The sequence below is a fragment of the Phoca vitulina genome, unplaced genomic scaffold (genome assembly GCF_004348235.1).
Source record: "Phoca vitulina isolate PV1807 unplaced genomic scaffold, GSC_HSeal_1.0 scaffold85, whole genome shotgun sequence".
NCBI lineage: Eukaryota > Metazoa > Chordata > Mammalia > Carnivora > Phocidae > Phoca > Phoca vitulina.
The window spans coordinates 3,107,668-3,126,882 of NW_022589788.1; the positions used below are offsets into that span (position 1 = coordinate 3,107,668).

At 51.6% G+C, this 19,215-nt stretch overlaps 1 protein-coding gene across 7 annotated transcripts in view; it reads left to right on the plus strand.

Annotated features, from left to right (window-relative positions):
* Positions 1 to 8,596: 8,596 nt before the first annotated feature.
* Positions 8,597 to 19,215, plus strand: part of ACOX3 (acyl-CoA oxidase 3, pristanoyl) — a 42,363-nt gene continuing 31,744 nt past the window's right edge. For 5 of the 7 annotated variants that reach the window (XM_032395608.1, XM_032395611.1, XM_032395612.1 and 2 more), the window contains exons 1-6: positions 8,603 to 8,747; positions 13,689 to 13,846; positions 14,177 to 14,410; positions 15,254 to 15,328; positions 15,741 to 15,830; positions 18,230 to 18,373. In XM_032395608.1, coding sequence (XP_032251499.1) covers positions 13,703 to 13,846; positions 14,177 to 14,410; positions 15,254 to 15,328; positions 15,741 to 15,830; positions 18,230 to 18,373 — 687 coding nt within the window. In that variant the 5' untranslated portion in view covers positions 8,603 to 8,747; positions 13,689 to 13,702. Of the gene's footprint in view, positions 8,748 to 8,774; positions 11,081 to 13,688; positions 13,847 to 14,176; positions 14,411 to 15,253; positions 15,329 to 15,740; positions 15,831 to 18,229; positions 18,374 to 19,215 lie in introns of those variants that run through there. The other 2 variants (XM_032395610.1, XM_032395609.1) reach the window with 2 other exon arrangements.

Here is a 19,215-nt window from a genome sequence, read left to right on the forward strand (position 1 = left end):
AAAACTGCAACACTCAACACAGTGTTGTGGGTTCAGAGGGTTCAGAGGTTATAGAAAGAGGGAAGTTTTTCAGGCTCTGTGCTCCACGTGCCCAGACCTTTTTGGGGCCCTGAGGCTACGCCTTGTCCTGGCGTTGGCTGACGGGTCCCTGCTGCCCTGCTGTGTGTCATAGGAGCATGGCAGAGAGAGGTGACACAGCAGAAACCTGGAGGCCTAGGGCTCTGGGGTGAGAGGTCATAAAGCCAGAAGTCAAAGTATAGAGGGAGGTGGAAAATTCCATTTGGCCATGGGCGGGAATCCTTGCGTAAGACCTTGCCAGCTCCTTGCTGGAACAAAGAACACAGTTTACCTGCCTCTTGGCTCTTACATCCAAAGTCTGGCTTATTTGTCACCAGAGCCCTAGCTTAGTTTTTGGCCCATAGGAGCTATCCAATTAGTAATTACTGAGTGTAAAGGTCTGTGAGCAAAGGGTGTGTGTGTGTGGGGGGGGGGAATTGTGTAGCTGGCTCCACTCTTCTGTAGGTTCTGAACCAGCGAGGCAGGTGGTGGTGGGCGAGAAAGGAAGGATGGGGATGGAGACAAATGGCCAGAGTGGGAGAGGAAACTTTAGTATTAACAGCATATTCAAATAATTGCACTTACCAATGACGGCCAATAGAGCAAATGGCTAAAGATGAGCGAGGCATGGGCAGGCCAAATGGGGTGGAGTGGAGAGATATCAAAATGATCAAGAATGGGTGGGTGGGGACCGCAGCAGAGGACGGCCAGTTCATTGTCAGCTGCGTCACTGCAAGAGCTCTTGGCCTCCTCTGCTGTTTGTACCAACTTCACCTCCATTCCTGGAAGTCTTACCAGGAACTAGCTCACAAAACCAAACTCCCTTTCTTTCCCCCCAAAGTTGTTCCCCCTATGCTGGTCTCAGAGGCGTCTCCATCCACCCAGGTTCCAGCAGGACAACCCAGACTCATGTGTGACCCCCCCTTCCTCTCTCCCTACCTCACCACCATCCAAGAAGTTTCAGGGTCCACCTAGTTCTACCCAGAGATGTCCAAAGCACACTCCCTGTCAGACTCCGGTCAAGCAGTGTCCTCAGGCCAGGGAGGGGACCGAGTGTGGGGTGCTGGAGGGCTGGTAAGCAGAGGCCAGAAGGTGGGGTGTGCAGGAAAGCCAGGGTCAAAGCTGGGGACAGTAGTCCTGAACCCAGTCACCCGTGCAGGAATCTAGGTGGAGAGATGAAGTAATGAGACCGAAGCTGGTTACGAGCCAGCCCTGAGCAGCCTGGGGGATGCAGGTTGCACTGACCTGAGAAGCAGAGGGGGAGAGAGAGAGAGAGAGAGAGAGGCAGAGAAGGGCGAGGAGCCTGCTGACATTCCAAAGGCTGGGAGCCTCTGCTTCATGCGTGTTCACCACCCCATGAGATACAGAACCAGCTGTACAAAGTCATCCCCCACCCCTGCACCAGCTGCCTGCCACGGGCCTCCCCACCTCTCCCCTGTGCCAGTTCACCTGTTCCTCCGTCCTCACTTCTAGCCTGCCCACCAGTACGTGCTCTCTCCCTGTCACGCTACACTGGACTCCAATGATTTCCATGTAGAAAGATGTTTATCTGATATCAATAAAACATGTGAACCCAACTTACTTTCTAGTAGTTGTAATTTTGGAAGAAACTGATCTAAACGTGTGAATTATTACTCTATAGTTTATTTTATTCCTCTCAAAAGTATATCCATTTGAAAAACAGTGGCATGTTTTTTATTAGACCATTAATTTTTATAAAGATTTAGTTACTTATCTGAGAGGGAGAGAGAGAGAACAAGCAGGAGGGCAGAGTGAGAGGGAGAGAAAATCTCGAGCAGGCTCTGCGCTGAGCATGGAGCCAGACGTGGGGCTGGATCTCATGACCCTGAGATCACAACCCGACCCCAAACCAAGAGTTGGTTGCTCAACCGGCTGTGCCACCCAGGTGCCCCTTTATTAGACCTTTATTTTTTGTTTGATTTGCAGGCACTCCTGGGTGCTTCTATGGACTCAGGGACCCCTTGTAATGATGCCACAGACCCATGGCTGGAAACACTGCCTGGGTGGAGAATTAATTCTGATGGCTTCGCATGGTAGGTTCAAGGCCCTAGCCAGTCATTCAGACTCTTCCTCTGCTTTTGTAGCAGGAAGGGGGCCCTGATAGTGATGCAGGCAGGCTGAGTCTGAGGACACAGGGGATGGTCCTACGGGACCAGCCAACAGGGTCCTTGTCTTCACGCAGGACAGACATCAAAGACAAGCCAGAGAAAGTGAAAACAGAGTTTGCTGAATAACGTGAGTGACAGAGAATAGCAGACGGAGTGTCTGGGAGACTCTGAAAGGAAATAAGAATGAGTCTCTTTCTCACATCGGGTAAAGGGTTTATATTGGAAAAGGGTGTAGGTACCTGTTCCTCCAGGAATCCAGGGCAGAGTCCAATCAAAGATGAGTGTTGTGTGAACAACAGGTGTAATTCCGAACATTACAGAAGGTGGGAGTATCGATGCCAGCATCATTGGAGGTTTGCTTGAAGCTAACGTCCTGGGACATGTTTGGGATCCGACTCTTAGATGTTATCAGGTGTTTGGGGGCCTAAGACAAAACTCAGAGAAAGATTCACTTTCTTGCTTCCCCCCTTGAAGTGGGAACATAGCTTCGTTGGCTTACTCGGAGGCAAAATATGGAACGTGAGTAAACGGGGCCTGGCAGAGAAACAGCAGAGAGGAAGCCTTTCTGAAATGGAGTCCCATCAGCTCCCCTACCTCAGTATTCCCAATGATGAGTCTGTTTTCAATGAGAATCACAACTGTGACAAGGCATTGTCATGGCAAAAGGAGAAGGTATTTCAGAGTGGAATAGGAGCAGAGAGAGACTTCCCGAATATCAGCTGAGCATCTCCACACAATTCTCTCACCAGTGGCAAGCTGAGGGCAAAGCACAAGCTAACGCCCCCAAACCTCCCCAGGTGGGAGATGTGTGACATTCCTCAGGTACTCCTGGCTGCCCAAGAACAAAAGAAGAGGAAAAACCCAAATGGTTAACTGATACAGATCACAGTCATGCAGGACATGAGTCTCCCTGAGTTTGCAGCTGTCTTAATGATTTACAAGAAAAAAAAAGAAACAATCTTTTCCATAGCCAGGCCTCCAGAAACCTATAGACTCAATTTCCTGGGACCCTAACATCCCCCTCCCTTCCATAAATCTTATATAATCACCCACTCCTCACAACCCCAGTGCAGCTCTTCTGCACACAGGTCCTGTCACCCTGCTTTAATAAAAACACCTCAAGAATTCTTTCTTGACCGTTTGCTCCAAACCCCAACTATCCCAAATTACTTGGCGTACAACATGGGGCTTCGGGTCTTTTCATCTGTACTCTGAGCCAGGGTGCAAACTTGGTGAGTACTTCCTCTGCTCTCCCTTACTCTCATTCCAGGGGCTTTTCAGGGAGTACAGTCTTATTGGGACACTTTCATGTCGATTGCTCAGACTGCAATCCTCTAGCCCATGGCTACTCCACGGGGAAGAGAAAGCCTGCCTTTTGGCTGGAAGTTAGTACCTTGGTCAGAATGTTAGTAAGACCCAGAAACTTGATGCCCTCTCTTTATTCCTGTCCTTATACTAAGATGTCTGTCTTGGGCATAGGACAACCACCTAAGTCACCAGGACGGCTGCCAATCTTAAGACTCCCGTGTGAGGTTTCCTCCTCATTGGTCTAAGTGATCCCCTTCACATCTCTGGTCTAGTTGCTTCTGGCCATGGGACTGCAACTGGGAGCTGGCCAAAACCAGTAATCGATGGAATTAAAACCCAACCGGGACCAATTTCCTAGAGAAGTTGACATGTAAGTTGACTACATGTGTTGGAATGTCTCTTAGACCATGATGGATTTCTGTCTTTACTGTTTTCTTTCAATGTCCTCTACTAACTACTTAAATTACAAAAATGGGTAATTTCCCCTTGTAAAACCTTTCTAGTGTTCTCCATGGGTTAACAACAGCAGGTTCTTCAAGGCAAGGCAAAATAAGGCCTATTTCAAGACAAGGCATGGAATCTTAGTCCAAGCACCAGCACCCATTTTGCAGTCTAGGTTGTGATTGGGAAGCAGGGGGATGCTAGCATTCCTCCTCCATGGCCTTTGAAGGCAGGTGGTGATCATAGCCATTTCGTTGAAGGCAGGTCACCTTGACACCAGGAATCTCTGACATATCTTGTGTGGGATGCCACCTCGGAGTCAGGGGGAGGGTTTTCTTGGTAATGGGCCTTCTCTCTTCTTCAGTTCCCAGGGACTCTCCCTTGGAATGCCTTTTAACACACTGGAAAGATTTCAGTGTGCAAAATTTAAGAGAAGACTGATCTCCTGTAACACTGCATGGCCTCAGTAGGATCTATCCAATAGATCTCTCCTGCAGGGAGGAAACAGGGCAGATGGATGGAGGTACCCCAGGTCCAGGCCTTCAGGGCCCTAACTCAGGACCCTGACCTAAGGGCCTCTTGCAGAACATGTTTGCTCACTTAACCAGGCCAGTGAACTCTCTCCTGACAGATTGGATGATAATTATTGAAATAGGCCTCCTGATAGAACCCAGGTTGGAGGAAACACAGACCATCCCTGGGGAGGGGGATGCTGACTCTCTCACTGTTCCTCCTCCTAATAGATATGGGGGCTTCTCCCTCATCCATCTCCTGGGTTAATGCCTGTAATAACTGGAGCCACATAGAACAAGTTTAGAAGTTTTTCTTCCATTTCTATTTTTTGAAACAGCTTCAGTAGAATAGGTATTATTTCTTCTTTAAATGTTTGGTAGAATTCCCCTGGGAAGCCATCTGGCCCTGAACTCTTGTTTTTGGGGAGGGTTTTGATTACTGCTTCAATTTCCTTGCAGGTTTTTGGTCTGTTCAGATGTTCTACCTCTTTCTGTTTCAGTCTTGGGAGTTTACAAGTTCCAGGAATGCATCCATTTCTTCCAGATTGCCTAATTTGTTGGTATATAGTTGCTGATAATATGTTTTCACCATTGTCTCTATTTCCTTGGTACCAGTCGTGATCTCTCCCCTTTCATTCATGATTGTATTAATTTGGGTCCTTTCTCTTTTCATTTGGATCAGTCTGGCCAGAGGTTTATCGATCTTATTCTTTCAAAGAACCAGCTTCTAGTTTTGTTCATCTGTTCTACTGTTCTTCCGGCTTCTATTTCATTGATTCCTGCTCTAATCTTTATTATTTCTCTTTTTCTGCTTGGTTTAGTCTTTATTTGCGTTCTTTCTCCAGCTCCTTTAGGTGTAAGGTTAGCTTGTGCATTTGGGATTTTTCCAATTTTTTGAGAGAGTCTTGTATGGCTATGTACTTCCCTCTAAGGACCGCCTTTGCAGTATCCCATAGGTTTTGAACTGATGTGTTTTCATTCTCATTAATTCAGTATGTAAACTAACTTGAGTGTGTTGTTTTAATTAAGATAGACATGTCTTTAGAGTTATCAGCATTAAACAGGAAACTTTTATTCTACCAAGATTTACTGAAGGTCCAATAAGCTTGTGTTATCTCTGTTGCAATTTGTTAGCAACAAGATGACTTAAAATGGTGGTTAATTTTGTCTGTCTCAAAATTTTCATGGGTCATTGTTAAGATAGCTGTCAACATCTCTGGTAAGCTGAAACTTTCAAGTTTTGCTTGGATGATAAAGGAGATTGAATTGTTGGACATCTAGGTCTTTTCTAAATAGGATGGAGTGCTAAAACATTGATTACTGGATGTAGGTTTGTGCTTTTGACTGCTTATTGCAGAGAAGCTGATGATATTTGGGTCTGTTGGTAAATACGCTTTGTGCCTTATTTAAAGATTGTACTATGAAAAAACATGTTTTTTAAATTATAAAATATATTTATATTTATGCATTTCAGATCTAAATAATTATGGTGTAACAGACAGTTCACAATTGGTTACTACTTAGTTTTCATGGGAGACTAAGGCTTCTAAGAGTTAAAATTCTGCTAAATGTAATGAAGAGTGATTTTTTAAAAAGGGCCTACGTCAAAATCTGAATAAATAAAAAAGTTGTAGAAGGCTTATGAAGGAAAATCTTTGGAAATGAATTTTATATGCGGTGAGGACTAAGAACGAAATGAACGGATTTTAAAAGTATACTGGTGTAAGACTGAAATTCTGCTTTTCTCTCTGTTAAAAAGACAAAGTTTTCTTGGATTTTTGGCCTGTTCTTGATAAGAAAACATAAACAAAGTTTTTTTTTTCTCTTCTGTCTGCCCAGAAACCCAAGGTTTCTATATTTTGTCTTTATCAGGTCTTTAATTACTTAATTAAAACTCCTCAATATTAAAGGAGCTGAGTTTTGCTAACAACTATATAACCCAACATATTTGCCTTTGGAATCTCTTGTTGCCACCTTGGTTAAACAAATTATTAAATTTTAAGTTTTATAATGCTCTGTAATCCTATTTAGGATTTTTTATAACTTTCTGGGGGTTTTAACAAACTTACGCCATTCAGTGCCGTTAACAGATGATCCTTTCTGCTCAAGGAGACTCCCATATGTTATCAACTCTAGGTAGAGCTGCCTCAGCCTTTCCTAACTCCTCTTAAATTCTCAACTGACCAACCTTGACCCATACGTAGGGACACATCTACGCCCCTATCCAGCAGGACGCAGTTTCAGAAGATGAGACCTTCCCCCCTCAGCAACCTTAACGATTTAAGGGTCAAAGTTGTCCAGGGGTGAAAATGATGAGGGAAACAAAGGTTAGAGAAATGTAGCTTAAATTAAATCTCCTTACAGTTTTCAGCCCACAGATACCTGAAACCTGTAGGGCATGACCCTCCTCAAGGAACGCACAGCTGCCTTAGTACCTTCATGTTTATGTTTTATTAAAGACTAAAAGTAACCTGATCTTAACAGCAGCTAGCCCCTCAAGGTCCTGAAAGCCTTTCTCCCAAATTCCTTAGAGACTTACGCTCTCCCTAACCCCCACTAATTAAAAAGTACATAATGAGCCACTCCTCATGACCCCAGGGCAGCAGCTCTTTCTGCCCACGGGTCCTGTCCTCATGCTTTAATTGGTTAGCCCGATGATGGGTATTAAGGAGGGCACGTACTGCATAGAGCACTGGGTGTTACACGAAAACAATGGATCGTGGATCACCACATCAAAAACTAATGATGTAAGGTATGGTGACTAACATAACATAATAAAATTAAAAAAAAATAGAATAAGGACCCCCTAACAAAGACAAAAACAAAAAAACAAACAAAAAAAAACCACCTTTTTGCATCAAAGACCCCTCAAGAATTCTTTCTTAGCTGTTTGCTCACGAACCCTAAACTTCCAAATTTCAAGAGGCATCTTAAACTTCACGCATCTCAAAAACTGAGCTTGTCTTCCTGTGACCACAGTGTCCATCTCTCAGTTCCCTTTAAACGGAAACCTTTGGACTTGTCCTTCTTCCTTGGTCTTCATGTGGTAAATTGCCAAATCCAGTTGCTTCTGATGTGATTTGATGCGATGTGGGGTCCGGGAGCGAGTGGTCAAGAAAGAGTTCTTGAGATGTTTTTTGTTTTTTGTTTTTTTTAGAAGGTGGCTTTATTAAAGCACGGGGACAGGACTCACGGGCAGAAAGAGCGGCCCTGGGGTAGTGAGGAGTGACTGATTATATAGCTTTAGGTTGGGAGGGGCAGACATAAAGCAAGTTTCCAACAGGATTTTCACATGTGAAAGAAGACTGTCAGGGGGGCGCCTGGGTGGCTCAGTCCGTTAAGCATCTGCCTTCTGCTCGGGTCATGATCCCGGGGTCCTGGGATGGAGCCCCGCATCGGGCTCCTTGCTCAGCGGGGAGCCGGCTTCTTCCTCTGCCTGCCGCTCCCCCGTTTGTGCTCTCTCTCTGTCTCTCTTTCTCTGACAAATAAATACATAAAATCTTAAAAAAAAGAAGACCGTCAGGGTTGCGGAGGCCGGGCTCCGGTCAAGCGAAGGTTGTTTATCCCTCTAGCAGCCGTTAACCTTAAGACTGGGAGCTCCCGGAGGAAGGTGCACCCTCCTGCTTCACGTCCTGCAAGGGGCTGCAGGCGGTAAGGACATTTCCCTTCACCTACATTTCCTTTGAGCTCCGTACCTTTCACAGGAGGGGCCGTCTCGGTCTGCAGCACCTGAGCCAGGGTTTGGGAGCAGGCGTGCAGGTATGCTGCTGGCCCGGGGGCAGGAGCGCGGCAGTGGGCAGTTCCTCTGGTCCGGGCCGGACTGCGGGGTCGGTGACCGCCCGGGGGGCCAGGGCGCAGCTCCCCTGGGGGCCCTGGGCGAACCGGGCAGGAGCCTGGTTCGCAAACCTTACTGCGCACGCGGTGCGGCTGATCAGCTGGAAGCTGCCCAGGCTCCGACCCGGGGTTCCGGTGCCCCGGCTCTGGAGGGGGCCCCAGGAATCTGCATACTAAGCAAACATCCCAAGATACGGACACACAGTTCTCGCGGAGACCCACCGGAGGACCAAGGAGGGCTCCCCTCTGGCGCGCCCCGCGTCTCCCAGGCAACGGGCGCGAGGCGCGGCGTGATGACGTCAGGGGGGACGGTGGCCGAGAAGCTGTGCGGAGCTGTCAGCCTGCCTATAAGGGCTGCGCGGGCCAGCGGCTGTGCGCCGCGCCCCAGAGGACATTGGTAGGGCGCCTGCTGTGTGCGCTGGACGGTGTGGGGACCCAGCGACCAGAAGGGCCGGCGAAACCCAAGGTCGCGTCCATGGGGCCGGGGGCGCGGGCGGCGCGGGTGGCCCGCGGACGGAGCACCTGGCAGGAGGCGGGATGGCTTGTGCAAAGGCCCCGGGGCACACCCGTTCCCCGCGCGGAGTTGCTGGGGGCGAGACTGCGAGCGCGGGGACCCGCAGGTCATCTGGAGAGACAGTTTGAGGAGTTTGGACATTGTCCCCTGAGGTCGCCACACAGCTGTCTCCTAAAGAGAGAATATCAGTCTGCATTTTAAGGGTCACCTCTCTGCTGCTGAGAGGAAAACTGACTGAAGGCGGCTGTTGCCATTGTAATGATGTCCCGCGGGGGACCACTCCAGTGCTCCCTGCGAATTGCAGCAGCCTAGACGCTAGACACTGGACTAGCATTACGGTGTGGTCACACGGAGAGGTGAAGTGACAGGCTAAGTTCACCCAGCCCAGAAGTGCTAATGTTGGTGTGTCACGCCGGGCATTCTGGCTTCAGAATCCTTGGTCGCCGCAGCTGCACCATCATGCAGTCTTGTGGGTGACCTCGGGTGGCATGGGATCCTAGGGGTTTCCCTGGCTGCTTAGGATCATGGGATTTGAGGTTGGGTGGGCTAACAGCTGTAGATCTCGGGCGACTTCGTCCCTCTACAAAGCTTCCAGTTGGCTTACCTGCTGAGAATACTTGGGGTTGCAAGCACCACTCAGATAGTTGCTTAACATTCACCTGCACTCAGGGATTGTTCGATGATTGGACAGTCTTGTGATCAATTTAGTAGTTGCGGAGAGAAGAAGGGATTTAGTAGGTGTTAAAAGAGTTGCAGTGGGGGGGCTTGGTAACCAACCAGGTTTGGGGGCAGAGAAGGGAATTCCAGCACAGCACTCAGGCTTGTCGCTCCAGTAACTCAGGGGAACTGGCAATGTGGGCCTGGGCCTGTGGGAGGAGAGGCTGGGCCAGGGAGCCCTGGGTTTGAACATTCAGAGCTTGAGGACCTCTAGACTGTGAGAGAGGGAGGGGTGTCCAGGAAACTGCAGGTCTGCAGGGTCCAGTCTGGGAACCCTCCACACATCAGAGACAATTTCAGGTTATGAAGAGTGAGTGTGGCCAAGGCTGAGAGTCTGCAAGGAGCCAGAGGGGAGCAGGAAGGGATGCACGGTGTGGTGTCCTGGACCTCAAGGAGGGAGCATGGGGAGTGACAGGGATGCATCGAGGGCACAGAAGTCCAGAAAGATAAGAGTTCCCCTGAGACTTTATAGCTTGCATTTTTCAAGCACTTGGATTCTGCCAAGGGCTGTGACTTACCTTTAAAAAAAAGTCTTGTTTTGTTGAGGTATAACTCACCATACGATTCATCCACAACCGTGCAGTGTGGTGCAAGCACCAGTGCTATTTATTTCCAGAATGTTTTCATCACTCCAGAAGAAATCTTGGCCCCATTAGGACTCATTCCGCAGCTGCTGGCAGCTGCCGGTCTACTTTCTATCTCTATGTATTTGCCCACATTGCACATTTCATGTAAGTAGGACCCTGCAATATGTGATCTTTTGTGTCTTGACTTCTGTCACTTAAGGTAACACTGTCAAGGTTCATCCAATGATATTTCACTGTATGGATAGTCTACATTGTGTTTACGCATTCATCAGTTGATGGACATATGGGTTGTTTCCACTTTTGGGGGGTTATAAATAATGCCACTATGAACATTCGTGCACACATTTTTGTGTGGATATTTCTTTCCGTTTCTCTTGGGTGTATAGCTGGCAGTGCAGTTGCCGGGTCACATGGTGGCTGTATATTTAAACTTTTGAAGAACCATCAGCCTTTCCCAAAATGACTGTGCCGTTCTGCATTCCCACCAGCAAGGCACGAGGGCATGAGGGTTCCACTCTCTGCACGTTCTCATCCATGCGTGTTATTGTCTGTCGGTTTGATCCTGGCCATAGTAGTGGAGGTATCTCATTGTGGTTTCAATTTGCACTCCCTGATGGCGAATGATGCGGAGCATCTCTTCACCTGCTCTTTGGCCATCTGCGTATCTTTGGAGAAACCTCTATTTGAGACTTTTAAATTGGGTTGTTTGGCTTTGTTATTAAGATTCTTCACATAGTCTGGGTGCAAGTCCCTTATCAATATGTGATTTGCAAATATCTTCCGTTCTCTGGTTTGCCTTTTCACTCACTCACTGGTGTTCTTTGCAGCAAAAGTTTTTGAGTTTGATGAAGTTGAATTAATCTACTTTTATTGTTTGTCCTTCTGATGCCGTGTCCAGGAAGGCGTGGCCTCACCTAAGGTTGTGAAGATTTACTCCTACCGTCCCTTCTTCGAGGTTTTAGTGTTAGCTCCTATATCCAGGTCTGTGTCCCTTCTGAATTAAGTGTTGTGTGTGTGTGTGTGTGTGTGTGTGTGTGTGTGTGTGTAAAGACTGGACCCTCATTCCATTGCACGTGGACATCGGGCGGGGTGGGGGGGGCCCGACACCACTTGAGAAAACTGCTCCTTCCCCAGGACGTTGTCCGGGCATGCTGGCCAAAGGCAGTTGATCCTACATATCAGGGTTTACTGCTGGACTCTCAGCTCTGTCCCATCAATCAACATGCATCTGTCTTCATGTGCCGCCATATCAGTCCCCTTTGCGGCAAGTTTTGAAATCAGGCAGAACGGATTCTCCAACTTTGTTCTTTTTCAAGGTGGTTTTGTCTATCCTGGGTTCCTTACATTTCCAGATAAATTTTAGGATCAGCTTTTTAATTCCTGCAAAAAAAAAAAAAAAAAAGCCAGCTGGGATTTTGATGGGGACCACACTGGCTCTGTAGATGAGTTGGCGAATATCAGTATTTTAACAATATTGAGTCCTTCTGACTCGTGAACAAGGGGTGTCTCTCCATTTACTGAGATCTCAGGTTTCTTTCAAAAATGCTTTGTAGTTTTCAGAGTATAAGTTTTACACTTCTTTTGTTGAATTTATTTCTCCATATTTTATTATTTTTGATGCTGTCATGAATTGAATTTTTCTTCATTTCATTTTTGAGTTGTTCACTGCTAGTGTATAGAAATTCAGTTGAGTTTTGCGTATTGATTTTGTACCCTGTAAACTGGCTGAGCTAACGGATTCTAATCATTTTTTGGTGGATTCCTTAGGATTTTCTATATACATAATCATGTCATCTGCAGATAAGAGATAGGTTTCTAATCAGGATGCCTTTGATTTCACTTTCTTGCATGACGGCACTGGCTGGAGTGTCCGGTGGTGTGTTGATGAAAAGAGGCAGAGTGGACACCTTTATCGTGTTGCTGATGTTCGGAGAAGGGCATTCAGTCTTCTCTATTAACGTATGATGAGAGCTGTGGGCATTTCATAGACGCCCTTTATCAGGTGGAGGAAGTTCCCTCCTGTTCCCAGTTTGTTCAGAATTTCTGTCACGAGAGGGTGTGGGATTTTGTTGAATGCTTTTTCTGCATCCGCTGACACGATCATATATTTTTGTCCTTTATCGTGTTGGCATGGCATATTACATTGATTGACTATTTTCTATTCTTTTTTTTGTTTTTTGTTTTTTAGAGAGAGAGAGAGAGAGAGGTGGGAGGGGCAGAGGGAGAGGGAGAGAACCCCAATCAGACTCCACGCTCAGCTGGGGCCCAACGTGGGGCTCAGTCTCACGACCCTAAGATCATGACCTGAGCTGAAATCAAGAGTCAGATGCTCAACCGACTGTACCAGCCAGGCGCCCCCTGATTGACTTTCACATGTTGAGCCGCCCGTAGTTTCCTGGGGGCACAGGTCCCTTGTCCTGGTGTGTGATCTTTCTCCTGTGGGGCTGCATTCGGGCTGCAGGACTGGCTCAGGAGTTGTTCGCCTGTGTTCCTAAGGGATGCTGCTCTGTAGCCCTCCTTTCTCGAGACGTCTTTGGTTTGGGATTCAAGGTGCTGCTGGCTTTATGGGACACCCTACAGAGGTGTGCCCTGTGCCTCTGTTTTTTGGGAGACTTTGTGGATAATTGGTATGTTTCTTTAAATGTTTGGTAGAATTCACAGTGGAAGCCCCATGGCTTGTCTTTGTGGGCAGTTTGTTGATTCTCACCCAGCGTCTGTGTGCACGGTAGGTCTGTTCAAATTTCCTACCCCCTCCCATTCACCTGTGGGGGGGGGGGGCGCGTCCCCTCCGTGCCTTTCCCCTCTTGCGCGCGCGCACACACACACACACACACACACACACACACACAAGTTCTTTTGTCACGAGATCACGCTCCCATTGCTTCTCAGTATTGAGCAGCCATACTCAGAGCCCCGCGTCCTAGACTGTTTCCACGCTCAGCGGGTCCATGCTCGGGACCCCACTCTCCTGCTGTTCCTCTAAGTCTGGGTTTACCAGCCCCTCCTGTCCTGGGCCTTGATGAGCCGGGGCACTGTGGAACAGGAGCCAGTCCTCTCAGAAAATTTCAGAATGATCCTTTGGTCAAGGGGCTGGGCTTCGGGGTGCCTGCTGTTGGTGGGAAGCCAGGTGTCTGTCAAGAGAGTTCAGGATGAAAGTCTGTGTTCAAAGGCTCTCTGGCAGGTGTCCCATGTCCAGGCAGGCTTGTAGAGGACCTTTGGTCCTGTCCCGTGTGGCCAAAGTGGACCGGCCAGCGTTATCCAGACTCCAGAGGGAGGCTTCCTGGGCCGCGAGGCCTGGCTGGGCCTCGCAGGACGGACCTAGTGGCCCCGAGAGGGCGAGGTGTCCTCGGGCCAGGCTGTAGCCCACAGAGCCTCTAGCCTCAGCTGCCCAGGGCTGCCCCCTGCGATTGGCCGCCTCCTCACCTTGTCTTCGGGGAAGGTAGACATGAGGTCTTGTACGGTCATTCTCTTTTGCCAGCCCTTCGGGAGTCTGTTTGCTTCTCTCCTACTTGTCACACGGCGTGCCCGCACTGTGCCTTGGGTGGGTGAATGGGCCAGCTCGCTGGCTCAGGTCGTCTGTCTCCTGCAGGCTGATGCCCAGCGATGGTGCCCCCATTGGAAGGCGGCACTGATGCCCTGCTCCCAGATCTCCCCAAGGGGCCCCTGCAGGCCTACCGCGCCCGCGCCTCCTTCTGCTGGCAGGAGCTGGTGCTGTTCCTGGAAGGCGAGGACATGCTGCGCCTGAAGGTGAGGGGAGCTGGCAGTGGGCCGGGCTGAGCCCCGTGGCTATGCCAGGTGTCTGGTTCGTGGGCGCTGGCAGGCTGTCTGGCCCCTGAAGGCCCCAGCAAGTGCCCCATGTGGCCCGGGTCCTGGGAGCCCTCTGGGGGAGCGTCACTGCCGCCCGGGGAGGAGCTCAGGCTGATTCAGCTTCTGAGGCCTCGGGTCCCTGTGCTTGTGACTGGAACGACTTCCATTTGCCCCTGGGTCTCTGGGCTGGACCGGGGCTCATGGAGCAGATAGTAGTGAGGGTCCGTCCTTGGCCTCCAAGTGGGCCACTCCCGTCTCCTCCATTTCCAGAAGACCATCTTCTCAGCTTTGGAGAATGACCCGCTCTTCGCTCATTCGCATGGGGAAGATCTCTCCCTGGAGAAGTACCGGGAGCTGAGCTTCCTTCGCTGCAAGCGGGTCATGGAGTACAGCCTCCTCCCCGTGGAAGAGATGGTGGCCAGGCCTCTGTCGGTCCAGACGCTCATCACCTGTCTGGGCATGTATGACTGGTCCCTGGCTGTCAAGTTCTTGCTGCACATGCTGGTGAGTGGGCAGGGAGGAGGGCGGAGGAGGGTGCCGCCCGGCCAGGCAGGAGGCCGAGGCACGGACAGAGCAGGTCCTCGTTTATGTAAATGACACACAACCCGTGCGATGTAGACAGGGCCCGCGGGGTGTGCTGCTGGCCAGTGTTTGCTGGCTTGTAGAGTTTCGTGGGGATGCGAGCATTTGGGGAAATGTTTCTTTTAAGAGAGTTCTGAGAAATAATAGAGGAAGCAAAAATGGAGATGAGAACACATGGGCAGATCTTGTGAAGCCTTAGGGAGAAGTCCTGCTTTTCTCAGCTGTCCGTGCAAATTGGCACACAGGAGTCCTTGACGAGAATGCCGTACAAGTTAAAGCCCCATAAGAAGAGGAGCTTTGGGACTTTTTTGCTTTACACCAACCCCCTGCCCCCCCAAAAAAACCCCACAAAAAGCAAAACCAGCAAGGAAGGGGAAGCAGGTCAGAGGGGACGCTGGGGCTCCCATTACTGGTACACGGGCAGAGGTGAGGACGTGTCCATGGCCTCGGCAGACACGCGGCCCGCCCCTGGGGCTCTGATGGGAAGCTGGGCTTGCCTGCCCGTCCTGCACCCTCGCCCCTCCGCCCCCCCGTGCTCCCCCTCTGCGCCCCCTCTGCTCCCGTCACCCTGCCCGTCCGTCCCCTTGGGACTTCCCTCTGGCATCTTAAGTGTGAGGTGCTCCTGCTTAAGTTACATGAACTGCTCGGGCCGGGGACGCAGGTCTCACCCCGGCCATGGGCATTACAGCGTGTGCCGTCCCCAACGCCCCAGAACAGCAGGACTCCTTAACTTGTACCTGTTGCATGATGTTTTTGTATTTCCAGACTTTTGGATCAGCGATTTACAGCTCCGGTTCTGAAAGACATTTAAAATACCTTCCAAAGATCTTCAACATGGACGTGAGTTGAAAGCCCCCGTGAGCTGTGAGCCCACGTTCTTCTCCCCGTGCACCTCAGGGCGCAGGAGGGAGTCCCCGGGGGCCGCACCGAATCCCCAGCAGTCAGTGGGTTTAGCACGTGGCTCTCAAAGCCAAGCCTTCAGTTTTCTTCTGCTCCCGGGAGCAGTTCCTGGTTCTGCGCTGCCCTGGCGAGGCTGCTGTCAGCTCGCCCAGCCTTCTGTCCCACAGGCTGGGGCTATGGCGTCCAGCATGGCCCCGTGAGCCCATAAGACCCCAGCTGGTTGGGTGAGGGGGTGGGGATTTGGTGCTTTGGCCTCTAATTTAGTCCTTCCGGAAAGACAGTGGCAGGGCCCCTCCAGGAGCGCGCAGAAAGAACCTTTCTTGTCTTACACCATTTTGTGCTTCGATACTAGATTTTTGGATGCTTTGCGGTGACTGAACTCAGTCACGGGAGTAACGCCAAGGCCATCCGAACAACTGCTCACTACGACCCCACCACCGAGGTAGGTATTACATTCGCATCGGTCTCGGGGCTTCGAGCATGCGTAACGTGGGGTCCCTACACTCAGAAATCTGTCCTTGTACACGTGTGCTTCTCATGCACGCTGAGATCGTCACCCTGCCAAGTGGCGGCTTGGGACATAGAGAGTTTATTTGTTCACCAGGCAGCCTGTTGGTGTTGGGTTCGTACATGTTCAAGCTGCCCACGTTTTCTAAAATGAACAGTGTGAAGAAGGTTCTCCTTGACCCTGGTCCCTTTCTAGCTGCCTGCTCCCCATCTGTGGCCAGGCTCTGCCGGCCAGGGGCCTGCCCTGTCCACTCCTGCCCCTGCATCTGGCCCCTCGGACCACGTGGCTGGTGAGCACCGTTGGCCGCTGCCTTGTGCGTTCCGCCAGCGGATCCGTGGCTCGGGTGTTGTTCTCAGCACCGGGCACTCACGGGCTGTGTCCTTGCTCTTGGGGACCAGACGCTCTGGGCTCTAGTCGGGGGAGTCAGATGTCAGCTAACGGAGTCATGATTTATCGGGTGGTCGGTGCTGCGGAGGGGAGCGAGGGCAGGGAGAGGATGGGGCGCACGGGTCAGGCAGCCTTCTCTCTCCATGACCTCTGTGCCCTGCCATCCCTGTCGCTGGGGTCAGTCTCCTCTGCTTCTCTGAGGACAGTGCCCTCCGCCGCTCTTTACACACTGGTCTGGTGTTTCGGGACCCCCCCCGCCTTCCCCGTGTTGGTAGCAGAAAGCGTAACAGAAAGTGAAGCCCTGTGCTCGTGTGCTCGCTCATCACTCATCCGTTCTCCAACAGCGCGGGCCGAGTGTGCACCTGCCAGGAGTGCACAGGGCCACAGCCCTGAGGGGAGCTGCTGGCGGGGCAGAGCGGGGCCAGGGGAGAGGTGGTCCCCGCCCGGCACGACAGCCGTCCACAGCAGAGTAGGGCGGAGAGAGAGCTGCTCAGCCACGGCCCCCTTTGGCTTTCCAGCCACCAGATACCTTTCTCTGAACCCAGGTTTTTCTGGCCTGGCCTCGTCTCTTTGCTCTGCACCCTGGTGCCATGGGCTCTCCATGCTAGGCGGGGAGGCAGGGTGAAGCCTGGTGTCCATGGGGCAGCCTGGTTCTGACCCGCTGCCTGTTGGCATCTGCACCTAAGCGAAGATCAGAGCATGACGTCAGCTGCTGGGACCGGGAGCCCGGGGCCCTTTGTGGGCTGCTGGTTAGGCGCCCGTGTCGACAACGGGTGCTTGCTGAGCATCTGGTACGTGCCAAGCACTGCTTTAAGGGACGGGGCACCCAGCAGGGAGCACAACAGGTCAGCCTCTGCTCTGGGGGTCGCCTGTGCCGGAGGGGAGACACAGACGGACAGCAGCAAGGAGAGTTGGGTGTGCCGGGGACCGTGGAGACACGGACGGGGTGGGGCAGTGTGCCGCGACCCGAGCAGTGGCTGGGTGAGGGACAGTGACAGGCGGTGGCCCCACGGAGAGGTGAGCCGAAGGCAGGACCGGCAGCCCTACCCCTGCCCTCACTTTTCTTTAGTGGGGTCTCGGCATCTGGAAGGTAGTCACCAGGGCACTCGGAGTTGATAACCCGGTACACACCGCCGGGCCTCACAGGGACATTCCCCGTGTGCTCTTCTCAGCTTCCCACCCACAGGGAGAAGGAAACCTGCCCAGCATTTGCCTGCAGTGGCCTGTACGCAGATGACCCGCTGCCAGAGGCTGGCTCTGCCCAGCTACCCAGCCCTCCCTCCTAACCCTGGGATAGCTCCCATCCTTCCCCCACCCCGCCTTACTCCCAGCCCAGCCCCCAGCCCGGCCCCCCATTGCTCCTCAGCTCGTCTCGTGCCTCACTGAGCACCCAGTGAGCCTCCCAGCACCTCCCTTGATCCCTGGGCTCGTTCACTCCGACGTTTCCAGGGTCCGCCTTGTGCTCCTGGGCATGTGGCCCTCGTGGAGCTCGTAGGTGGGAGACACCATGGAAAGAGAAACAGTATGTCGTTGGTTAGTGCCCATGAGGAGAGAGGGAGGAACACAGCAGAGGAGGGGCTGCACTTAAAGGCTGTGGCCAGGGAAGGCGCCCCAAGGGGGTGAGGTCTCGCAGTAAGCACCACCTGGGCGCTGGCCAGCTGCCGGAATATTGGGCGTATATTTTATCACCTGACGCGAGTCCTCACTTTCCACAGATGTGTCCTCATTAAGTCATGGGGCCGGGGGATGTGCTGTGTCTAAAAACAGGGCTCCCTGCGCCGGACCCGAGCTAAAACGTTCAGGCGCTTCTACTCTTCCTCAGGGATTTTGAACAGAATGTTGAATCTATGGAAAAGGGAAAGGAGTTCTGCACGTGTTTTAGTTGTTGATTATAACTTTGATTATTACTTTATTATTATTATTATTATTATTATTATTTTGCACAGGAATTCATCATACACTCTCCTGACTTCGAAGCTGCCAAATTCTGGGTTGGCAACATGGGCAAGACAGCTACCCACGCCGTGGTGTTCGCTCAGCTGTACACGCCAGGGGGGCAGTGCCACGGCCCGCACTCCTTTGTGGTGCAGGTGAGCAGTCCCGGCCGGGTGGCCTCAGCCACAGACGCGCAGCACCGTCCAGAAGCGCCTTCATGGCTGCGGGGGGCGGGGGCGCTTCTAGCTTCTAGAGAGCACAGACCAAGGGAAAGGAGAACCCCCTGGCATGCACAGGACAGCCCACCCGCCCCCAAGAAGGGAAGATCCAGTCCCCAGTGTCAGGGGTGCTGGGGTCGATCAACCCAGTCTAGACCCGGGGTCACCCGAGGGAGAGACTTTCCATCCCTCTGGTGACCATGTCGCCATGTTTTCAGCCGCTCATCACAAACCTGGGCTTGCCAGCCCCACCGTCCTGTGGTTCTGCCCAGCAGGTATGAGGTGGGTTCCAGTGCTGACGCGAAGTCCGACTCGGGGGCCTAGATGGAGCCTGTTCCCGGGTCACAAGCAGGAAGCTACCACCAAGGGGTGCCCGGGACTGACGGCCAGGCCAGGGCTCCCGGCCTCCCTGGTGGGGCCCATTTCCTGACTGCTCAGGGCTGCTGCAGTGTCCTTGAACCCCAGGCTTCTGGAAGCTTGTCCAGGACCTTTCTGCCTTGGCCAACTGGATACTGAATGGGAACCCCGCTTCCCCCCACCCCGACCCCATTCCGGCATTTCTGTTAGGATCTTTCTGGTGAGGGGCTCTCGTGAGAGAAGAAAGTCAGTCACATCCTTTTTTTTTTCATAATTGAGGTGAAATTCATACAACATACAATGAACCATTTTGAAGTAAACGGTTCAGTGGTATTTGGTGCTTTCCTAGTGCTGTCTCTCGTTCCAAAACATTTCCACGTCTAGGAGAACACCCCGTACCCACGCTCACTCCCGACTCCCCC